General features: G+C 40.6%; 1 protein-coding gene across 1 annotated transcript in view; it reads left to right on the forward strand.

Annotated features, from left to right (window-relative positions):
- Positions 1-770: 770 nt before the first annotated feature.
- LOC135467698 (unconventional myosin-X-like) overlaps positions 771-12,069 on the forward strand; it is a 110,744-nt gene continuing 99,445 nt past the window's right edge. The window contains 2 exon segments of the mRNA XM_064745509.1: positions 771-1,020; positions 2,272-2,378. Of these exon segments, the coding sequence (XP_064601579.1) occupies positions 993-1,020; positions 2,272-2,378 (135 nt within the window). The 5' untranslated portion in view covers positions 771-992.

The following is a 12,069-nucleotide window of genomic DNA, read 5'->3' on the forward strand; positions in this document are numbered from 1 at the left end:
TGTGTATTTCTTTATAATATTTAAACAAAATGAGGAAAAAGGCTATTCTTTCAGTGGTCATTTCACTGTGTGGAGAAGCTAATGTAAAGTTAGTTTACATACTAATTTTTGAAACCGAAAAGAAATGTACCCCGGCATAGTTATTCTTAGCGTAAAGCCGGGGATACACTTATCGGATTCCTTTGCGTGTAGGGACGAACATAATCGCCCGCCAAATGCGCCGACGATATTCCGCAGCATGGTTGCACACACTCTAAAAAGCAGATTTTTCCGTTGATCGTTGTCAGTAGGTTAAGTCGTGATCTATTAAAGCATGTGACAAAAACTAAATTTCACAGTTGAATACAATTCCATGTTGTTTTACTGGTCAGCTGGGTCGTCTCGATCACCGAAACTGGCTGGAGCGGAAACACTACACGGACAGAGTGAAATCGCCCCTAGTATTTCTTTGCTATTATCTGACATGTTTAATACAAGCTCACGGACTCCAAAGGTCAAGCTTGTCTATTGCTGGCAGTGATGTAAAACGAAAAGTAGATGGCGAAGCATGCGCTGTAAGGAGTTTGAACCGAACCAGGGTAAAAGATACCAGGCGGTAATCATTAAATCAAATATTAGTCTGCTTAGTTTACATATTTACGACTTGTGCCAGAAATGGGAGTTGACGTTTCTCCACGCTGGATTGGCCGGGGGAGTGGCGCGTATTCTTGAAGCAGTCGATATCTAACTGAACGAAACCTGATGACTCAAACAGTCTGGGCCGGCGACGGGAACGGCCGGAAAAGCTTCTGTTGAAGCTATGTAACCTGAACTATGCTTGGAAGTCGTCTGCTGGCAGACATATCCACCGGATCTACTCACTGTCCAGCCCTGATTGGCGTATATATTCGACTGAAGCCTAGATTGTGATGTGTTGTGTTGTTATTATTTGGGAATCCTTAAAGTTCACGATTGCTGTGGTAATTTGACCACTGAAAAGTCGAGTGTCAAAGATGCACCATCAAGGCCTCTCGGCACAAGGTAATGTATTGTCTCACTATCCAGCCACGAGAACTAAAAATAGATGGCGCAGACAATTGGTTTGATTAATGAATCTGTGCGTACGTGATGCGTAATCGTATTTAACAGTAACAGAGGGCCTGCTACCCATCTCCTCCCGGGGCTACTGTCTCCGTGGCTGATGATGTTTGGGACAATTCTCAGCTTTTTCCCTTTCATTCTGAATCTGACATTTAATATGGTGCTAGCGCTGTCATGGTGTTAGTTGAACATTGAATGTTGAAGATAACTTTGAAGTTGCTAATCATCCCCCCCCCCAAAAAAAAACTCTTGAAATTTTAATTTTGTTAATTTAATTACTTTGTTGTCGGAAAATGAAAGTCACCCATTATGTAGTGGTGACAGTTGTCAGAAAAGCTGAGAATAATACTTTTTGAAATACATACATATAGGTATGATGATCACATTTGCAATTTTTCATACATCTTCACCAATCATAAAATAAGCACAATTAGCATTTCAGGGGTCTTGCGAGTTTGTCCAGATATAGTGAGACAAGGTGAGCCTCTTGCTATCTAACGTAGGTAAAAGGTGTGATTTTACATTAGTTTAAAGATTGAATATAAATCCGTCTGTCAACTCACAGGTGCCATGGACACCTACTGTAAAATCACATCTTTTAGCTGCAATAGTTTGCCAGAGCCCCCACCTTTTCAGTTAAATCTGTGAGAACTTCAGAGAAATGCAGATTGGACTTATAAGCATGACGTGGGAAACAGAGCCATTATTAGTGTTTCAGTTAACCCATAGACTAATTTTGGTTCAAAATGTAAGTTGCTCTGGGAGTTACCATGTGGTAGAGTGACAGTAATTCAGTGAAGAATCTTCTTTACAATATGAACATCTGAGAAAGGGGTCATAAAGTAACATAGGCATCAACCTTTTCTTTTCAACTGTTGTTTCTCTTATTACAGGATTATTTTTCGGAAGTAAAGAATACAACTTTACTTGCTTATTGCATATTTGGGCAAAAATAATACTTTGTGTTAGTGTCCGTGTCACTGTGTATGTGTAGCATCCATTATAAATGGACAGCTGTATCCATCTATGCAGAGTTGACTTATCTGAGTGCCAGCATACAGCACGCATGTAGTGCTCTAACCACAAACTACTTAAGCCAGCCTGGGGAGCTCCCACAAGTGAAGTGTGTGTGTAAAGTGAGCCTACCCTCTGTTTACACCATGTTACATGTTGTTTGTTTCCTTGTTACAGGCTGCCAGCCGGAAAATGGTGTCTGTGATATGATAGTCATTAGTGACATTGATGAAAAGGGAATAAACACTAATCTTAAAACCAGATACCAACGAGATGAAATTTATGTATCCTTTTCCCAGAAGTTTGTCTGCCATTCATGGGACTCTGGTACTAGTGCTGGTACTAATTTTGAGTTTGTTTAATTTGTTGATTTGGTGTGATGACAGTTTAAGTGTGTTAATAAAATGCAATACATTCAATATCTTTTCATGGTGATGTAAAAAGCGTATCAAGACAAATTAATTTTTTGGTATGATTAATTAATGTTAACAAATTTGGGGCACCCTCCCTGTCAGGCTTTAACACAATCGATGACACCAGTAAATTAGCCTTGCCCTTACATGCCTACATTAAGTACACATATATTATTCCAACTTGTGATTTGTACATAGTACACCTATCATTATTATACTGTATATGAGACACACTACATATCATGTCATTGTGGCTAAAGCCTTAGTGTGCATGTAGCAGTAGAAATCCACTCGATTATCCAGTACTACTTTGACTTTATGAGGCGTTGTGGCAGCATTTGTAATTTTTGTCAGTTTGTATTGTTTGTTTTAGAATGGCTGGATAATTGTTGGTAAGAGACGGAGTTAATGTTAACTTTGGTGTTCATATGTTAGGATTGGTGCCAGTGTGACCAGGCAGGCACTGACCTCACCTTCATAGTGTATTTGTCAACTCAGCCTGGGTCACCAGCCCTTCTCTGTCCAGCCGTACCCTAACTGCCTTTGATTCTTTTTATAGGTATCCTTACAAATCAAACTACTTATATTACTTCTCCTGACAGGTGCTGTCTTTCTTGGAGAGTGATTTATGGGTCAAAGTTTAAATTCTGATATCCATGGTGTTAAGTTGATAAACCCTAACTGTACTGTCCCCAAACCAGCTAGTAGCCCTCAGGTTGACATAAGTCTTCTAATTCTGGACCAAAATATGTTTCTTTGCCTAAGAACAACAACAGACAAATAGCTGGGCTGGCCAAAGGACTCGGGGTATATTTATATGTTTATATTCAAAGGTTTATAGAACTTTCTCATACCACGATGATTGAGACAGTTTATAGTATTTCCATTAGAAAGAAATTTTTAAAGGTTAAGCACACATGGAAGCACTTTTGACTCAGTTTTGTCATCACTAACTTTGGCAACCATGTTGAGTGCATGTTGAGGGCAGAGTGCAGATATTATCAACTGTGCTCAGCAGACCAGTGCGATGTGTGGACATACTAGTACATGGATCTTGTTATCTCACACTCCAGTGAATGGCTATAAAATAAGTACACCTGCACTATAACACTTACAGTTACCTTAACATGTAGCGCTTGTTCTCAGCTTTGAGGTTAACTGCATTTTCTTCATTCTCATGTCACAATATTGGGGCTTAAGGGCATATATTCAAATTTTCAGAAACTCGGAAAGCTTATCTGAGCTTTTTATGTGAGGAACACCCCTTCATGCAGTGTGAAAGTCGTATATCCTTGTCTAGAAAGTAATACTGCAGCCAAATAAACAAACTGTCTGTTTTGTCCAGTTGACATTTAAAGTCATTGATTTAGTCATTCCTTTACTTATGGGGCACGTCAGTTTGAAAAAAAAAAAAATTATTTTTTATTTTTCTGGAGAAATCAGCCAAATGGGCTGAAATTTGTAATTTTTAACAGAATTTAAGTACGCATGTACCAGATAGGTTTGAAATTTAGATTGAAGAGCATGTACAAGTAATTACAAGTAAGTAAAATGTGTAGGTAGAGTTAATTTTTTTCTATGTCAGCCATTTATGAAATTCTTTTTTTTCCCTAACCATATTTTCTTCCAGTTTATGTTTGTATATGTTGTATATAGATAATATGTGTAATATTAACAGTTTTTTCTGGAACAGAGCACATTTATTTTGCCTATCCTCAATTGGGGTTTGACTCTAGCCTAACTGAGCAGCTTAGTTATAATTACATGGGATGTATTTCCTGTTCCAGGAAGGAGTACATCAGTGTATTGGGTTCCGGAAGTATTGCTACATGTATTTATATTCACCATAGTTCAGAGCCTTGACCATGTTACATGTATTCACTGTAGTTCAGAGCCTTGACCACATCACATGTTTTCACGATAGTTCAGAGCCTTGACCACTTTACATGTATTCACTGTAGTTTAGAGCCTTGACCACATTACATGTATTCACTGTAGTTCAGAGCCTTGACCACGTTACATGTATTCACCGTAGTTCAGAGCCTTGACCACGTTACATGTATTCACCGTAGTTCAGATCCTTGACCCCGTTACATGTGTTCACCATAGTTCAGAGCCTTGACCACATTACATGTATTCACCGTAGTTCAGAGCCTTGACCACATTACATGTATTCACCATAGTTCAGAGCCTTGACCACATTACATGTATTCACTGTAGGTCAGAGCCTTGACCTCAGTACATGTATTCACCGTAATTCAGAGCCTTGACCACATTACATTATTCTCAGAAAATCAAAGCCAAATAATAATTAACTTTTGTACTGTGCATGATAAGCTAAAGGGTTAATCAAAGTGATGCTAGGACTCTTCTCAGAATACTTCATCAGATGGAAATGTTATACATGCATATTGCTGATAGACATGAATTCTACCTGTCAGTGATGCAATATATGTATGTTGTTAATGTCATTCAGTATATATATATATATATATTTTGCAAACCCCTCAGATTACAGGTTAACCCCTGACTTCAATTTGACCTCTGAATTCCATTTGATCTCTGAAGACCTCTGCCTAGACCTACACATTGACCTCAGACTGAAGCTTGACCTCAGACTACAGCTAGACCTCAAACTATAGCTAGACCTGATACTGCAGCTTGACCACTGACTACAGCTTGGCCACTGTGTAAAACACCAATCAAAATAAATAAATACAGCTTGACCACAGCCTGTAGTTTGACCTCAGACTATTCTTTGACCCCTGACTACAACACTATTGCTTGGCCTCAGACTACAGTTTGACCTATGACTACAGCTTGGCACCTGAATACTGCTTCACATCCGACATCAAAGCTGTCTGTGATTTTTTCTGTTTCAGTCCTCAAATAATGGATGTTTTTGGTAGACTGAATGATTTAGCTGTTTGGACACATTGATTTACTGATCAGTTATCAGTGTGTGAATCTGTGAAAAGTTTGGTTTAAGTCATATTATTATGTGAATTTTGAATCTGTTAGTTCTGACAGCTTTGTGAGTAAAATGTGGACAAATGGACTTACATGCACTTATTGTAGTGTAATTGAAAAGGCTGGCTAGACTTTCATTAGGTTTTATACATTAGTTTCTGAGCTACATTGATATGTAAGTCATGAAGCTTTAAAACAAAAACTTTAGGATGTAGTTTCAGCAAGGAAGACAGCAGAATTTCACCGTATATTTCTTCAGTTATTTAATTGATTAGTGTTTGGATATTTCATGGCCGGCATTATGGCAGAACCGTGAGGAAACCCCTGACCATCTGCAGGTTGCTGACAGACCTTCCCACTTATGGCCTGAGAGGCAACCAGCATGAGGTGGATTTGAACTCACAGTGACAACATTGATAAGAGGTTCCTGGTTCATTGTGCCGCATCCAGACCCCCTGGGGCCTCAAGGCCCCCGAATTTCTTGATATAACATCCTTTTAAATAGTAAAACTGAAACTGTTACGACTGTCGAACAGGGAACTTTGCGTATTATCAGAGCTTGATTAGGACAAAAGGTGCAAATTAAGGACACTATTTATTCTGCAAATTTGTGAAAGGTGAACTCTGCTCACATTAAACTCATTGATTAGCGTTTTATTAATTTCATGGCTTAAACAAAGAATGTATATAGATTTTTCTTTATTGTGTTAGTTGTCCTGTTTGAACTTAAACGTGAAATAAGGTCAAGAGTTGGTGGTTGCAATACAAACTTACGGAATGTAAAACTAGGAATTCTCTACTTCATATTCTGTGATAGAACACAGTGCTGAGTTTGAAAGGCTAGTTATCCATAGAGCTTTATAACAGTCTTCATTGTTCCTGTATAGTGTAAGGCCTTGTGAAAAAGCTTGATGTGTGGCATGTAAACCTTCCAGTATAAAGAATTGCACTGTGCAGTTTTTCAGTTTTATCATACATGTGTGTACATGTCAAGGCATGCTTGTATAAACGATACGTGCATAGATTCATATCGTGGCCCACAGCCCTATTCCTGGCTTATCATGTGAGAGATACACCTATGATTATCAAAGGCATATCCTGGCCCACAGCCGTATTCCTGGCTTATCATGTGATACACCTATGCTTATCAAAGGCATATCCTGGCCCACAGCCCTATCCCTGGCCTATCGTGTGAGAGATACACCTATGCTTATCACAGGCATATCCTGGCCCACAGCCTTAACCCAGGCTTATCATGTGAGAGATACACCGATGCTTATCAAAGGCATATCCTGGCCCACAGCCTTATTCCTGGCCTATCATGTGAGAGATACACCTATGCTTATCACAGGCATATCCTGGCCCACAGCCTTAACCCAGGCTTATCATGTGAGAGATACACCTATGCTTATCACCGGCATATCCTGGCCCGCAACCTTATTCCTGGCCTATCATGTGAGAGATACACCTATGATTATCAAAGGCATATCCTGGCCCACAACCTTATTCCTGGCCTATCATGTGAGAGATACACCTATGATTATCAAAGGCATATCCTGGCCCACAACCTTATTCCTGGCCTATTATGTGAGAGATACACCTATGATTATCAAAGGCATATCCTGGCCCACAGCCCTATTCCTGGCCTATCATGTGAGAGATACACCTATGATTATCAAAGGCATATCCTGGCCCACAGCCTTATTCCTGGCTTATCATGTGAGAGATACACCTATGCTTATCAAAGGCATATCCTGGCCCACAGCCCTATTCCTGGCTTATCATGTGAGAGATACACCTATGCTTATCAAAGGCATATCCTGGCCCACAACCCTATTCCTGGCTTATCATGTGAGAAATACACCTATGCTTATCAAAGGCATATCCTGGCCCACAGCCCTATTCCTGGCTTATCATGTGAGAGATACACCTATGCTTATCAAAGGCATATCCTGGCCCACAGCCTTATTCCTGGCCTATCATGTGAGAGATACACCTATGATTATCAAAGGCATATCCTGGCCCACAACCTTATTCCTGGCCTATCATGTGAGAGATACACCTATGCTTATCAAAGGCATATCCTGGCCCACAGCCCTATTCCTGGCTTATCATGTGAGAGATACACCTATGCTTATCAAAGGCATATCGTGGCCCACAGCCCTATTCCTGGCTTATCATGTGAGAGATACACCTATGCTTATCAAAGGCATATCCTGGCCCACAGCCCTATTCCTGGCTTATCATGTGAGAGATACACCTATGCTTATCAAAGGCATATCCTGGCCCACAGCCCTATTCCTGGCCTATCATGTGAGAGATACACCTATGATTATCAAAGGCATATCCTGGCCCACAACCTTATTCCTGGCCTATCATGTGAGAGATACACCTATGCTTATCAAAGGCATATCCTGGCCCACAGCCCTATTTTTTGCTTATCATGTGAGAGATACACCTATGATTATCAAAGGCATATCCTGGCCCACAGCCCTATTCCTGGCTTATCATGTGAGAGATACACCTATGCTTATCAAAGGCATATCCTGGCCCACAGCCCTATTCCTGGCTTATCATGTGATACACCTATGCTTATCAAAGGCATATCCTGGCCCACAACCCTATTCCTGGCTTATCATGTGATACACCTATGATTATCACAGGCATATCCTGGCCCACAGCCCTATTCCTGGCCTATCATGTGAGAGATACACCTATGCTTATCAAAGGCATATCCTGGCCCACAGCCCTATTCCTGGCCTATCATGTGAGAGATACACCTATGATTATCAAAGGCATATCCTGGCCCACAGCCCTATTCCTGGCTTATCATGTGAGAGATACACCTATGATTATCACAGGCATATCCTGGCCCACAACCTTATTCCTGGCCTATCATGTGAGAGATACACCTATGCTTATCAAAGGCATATCCTGGCCCACAGCCCTATTCCTGGCCTATCATGTGAGAGATACACCTATGATTATCAAAGGCATATCCTGGCCCACAGCCCTATTCCTGGCTTATCATGTGAGAGATACACCTATGCTTATCAAAGGCATATCCTGGCCCACAGCCCTATTCCTGGCTTATCATGTGATACACCTATGCTTATCAAAGGCATATCCTGGCCCACAACCCTATTCCTGGCTTATCATGTGATACACCTATGATTATCACAGGCATATCCTGGCCCACAGCCCTATTCCTGGCCTATCATGTGAGAGATACACCTATGCTTATCAAAGGCATATCCTGGCCCACAGCCCTATTCCTGGCCTATCATGTGAGAGATACACCTATGATTATCAAAGGCATATCCTGGCCCACAGCCCTATTCCTGGCTTATCATGTGAGAGATACACCTATGCTTATCAAAGGCATATCGTGGCCCACAGCCCTATTCCTGGCTTATCATGTGAGAGATACACCTATGATTATCAAAGGCATATCCTGGCCCACAACCTTATTCCTGGCTTATCATGTGAGAGATACACCTGTGCTTATCACAGGCATATCCTGGCCCACAGCCCTATTCCTGGCTTATCATGTGAGAGATACACCTATGATTATCAAAGGCATATCCTGGCCCACAACCTTATTCCTGGCTTATCATGTGAGAGATACACCTATGATTATCAAAGGCATATCCTGGCCCACAGCCCTATTCCTGGCCTATCATGTGAGAGATACACCTATGCTTATCACCGGCATATTCTGCATGCCTGCCCAGACCTCTCCACATGTTTCGCCTGTACATGAGTTAAAGGGCTGGAGAGACAGTGTCCCTGATGCTTAATGCTGGACCTCCCTGCCACACTGTCTTATCTCCCTGGTCCACACATCAAACTGAACAGACTCAGCTTTATGTTTACACACCCATTCCCTTTTTACTGGTAGTTGTGGCCAAAGTTTACACATCTCCACCTTTTGTTCTGCTGTCAAATAAACAAACACAATCAGAGGTCAGTATTCTAACAATATTTTGTACAGTTTCTGTGTTGTACTAGGTTTACACAGTATACATGAGGCTTTATGTATTCAGGATTATCTAACTTTGACTTGTTTAGACTTAATGAATTTAATTCTTTGTTGAGTCTTTATCTTTCCTGACACACTTTAACAAACCTTACAATTGCTAGAGTACAAGAGTAAATCATGTGGCCCTTATTACCAGATACCTGACAAACATCCTGCCGTAAAGCTGCAGCCTAAGCCACAGTTCAACAATGACCTCATTGGTTAAGGGCTTGATCAACAGTCACAGGAAACCAGTGCTTTATCTGTCAGAGCCAGTTCTGTTTTAAAAGGTCTATAACACTTAAATTATTATAACTGAAACATTATATGCCCTGAAGCATTCCTGAGAACAGATAATTAACAGAGGTTTTAAGTGTATTTATTTATTTATTTGATTGGTGTTTTATGCCATACTCTTATTTCACTTATACAACAGCGGCCAGCATTATGGTGGGAGGAAACTGGGCAGAGCCCGGGGGAAACCCACGACCATCCGCAGGCTGCTGAAAGACCTTCCCATGTACGACCGAAGAGTTTTGAAAGTAAATGTGGTCTGTCAGCAACCTGCGGATGGTTGTGGGATTGCCTCAGGCTCTGCCGGGTTTCCTCCCATAATGCTGGCTGGCAACTTATAAGTGAAATATTCTTGAGTACAGCGTAAAACACCAATCAAAAAATATGTAAATAAACATAAATGTAAGTGTGATGGAGTGAGGGAGTTTCATATTGGCACATGAAAATTATGATCCTTAGATTCATGGTGAAAAACTTTATGTTCAGGGATTCCCAATTTCTTTTTGTTATGCAGTGAAACTACTTATTTTAGAGTTAGGAATGCATATCTCAGATTTTGGGATGTTTGAATCTAATTTTGGGATGGTCATTACAGATGCGAAGATACTTATGTCATATTTAAGAGATAAAGTCTGGGAAAACTAATTTCAGATTGTAGAAATTCTTTAGAAAACCATTCTTGAATTGGAGCTCATCTCTAATTCCGGTGAAGGTGAAAAGGGACTGTTAAATGATGCATGTATGTGTCACAAGGAACACCATTACAGACCTTGATTATTGTGGACTCTCTCAGTCACACTTTATTAACTAGGGTGTATATAATATAACAGTTGTTAACAGTGTTATTTAGTCTTGTTAACATTACACCTTCATAGCATAAATCTTACATTGCAATGCAGCAATGAAAAGCCATATGAGTTACAGTTGGAGGTGTCCTACAACACAAAACAAGGAACATTATCTTATACTTAATTTACATTTTTAATAGGATAATTACATTAGAAAAAAGACTTAGTTTACAATATACATTTATCTAAACATAAGGGTCCTCACAGGCTTTTTCTACTTGAGCTTTGCTGTATTAGCAGTAGGTACACCAGCCTCCAGCAAGGGCAGGTTATCCTCACAACCAGTTCTGGATGGTTTGATTACAGCTTTAAGTCAGGAGGTGTAGAGAAATGTGATGGTTTACTCCAGGCATTAAGTTTTCTAGCTTTCTGTGTGAAACAGCAATGAAAGTAAAATAATGCAATAATATATTAAAGCATTAGTGCTCTGCATCATTATAATATAGTGTAGTACAGTTCAAAGCGATGGTCATGTGTATGTAGGCTATAGGTAATCTACACTAGCAAGGAACAGGTTACTACGTCAGTGTATATGTAGACTTTTGTGTGTTCAAGTGAGTATGTCACATGTAGCTGTTACACTGTCATGGATCCTAAACATGTGTATACATCCACTACAGTCTACAAGTCAGTTTATCAGCCTTTCTTCCATTGCCCTTTTCCTCCCCCCCCCCCCATCCCCAATCCCACCTCCACCCCCTCCAGACAGAGGATACAGTTGACCCTGCTCTCTTCACCCTGATGTTATCTGCAAGAGGGATATATATCCCTCTCAGCCCCCTTGGAGACAGTATTTAGGCCTCTGTTCTACTCCCATACAACCTCAAACCCCAGATTTCCTCCCTTGTTTGTTTTCACTTCAGCTGAGCAGTGCTAGAGAAGTTGGGATGTTTGTATCAAATATTTTCCTCCAGGTTGCCAACCCCCTATAAACCTGTGATCTAACATTATGTTCTGCCAGCAACCCAGGGCCTTAGACACTTGTATGTATATCCAGCAGGAATAGAGGGCATGGGGTATAGATAGATATATAATTCTAGGGCAGAAAATTTGGCTATTTTCAACTTTCAAGCTTTTCCAGCATTATTTGTGTTAAACAACAAAATTAAATTTTCGTTCTGATATTATGCATAGCCCGCTGTGACTATAAGACCATTGGTCATTGAGGTTGCAAGTGTGAATCCACCTCTGACTGAACTGCAGGCAAACATCACAGCTTTTCTCTACACTTACATGTAGTCTGACATACTGTATGTCATCCACCAAAGTCAGGAGGTATGTCAGGTTACTGGTACCTGCTGACAGTCAGGAGGTTTGTCAGGTTACTGGTACTTGCTGACAGTCAGGAGGTTTGTCAGGTTACTGGTACCTGCTGACAGTCAGGAGGTTTGTCAGGTTACTGGTACTTGCTGACAGTCAGAAGGTTTGT

Source organism: Liolophura sinensis, chromosome 6 (assembly GCF_032854445.1).
Source record: "Liolophura sinensis isolate JHLJ2023 chromosome 6, CUHK_Ljap_v2, whole genome shotgun sequence".
Lineage (NCBI taxonomy): Eukaryota > Metazoa > Mollusca > Polyplacophora > Chitonida > Chitonidae > Liolophura > Liolophura sinensis.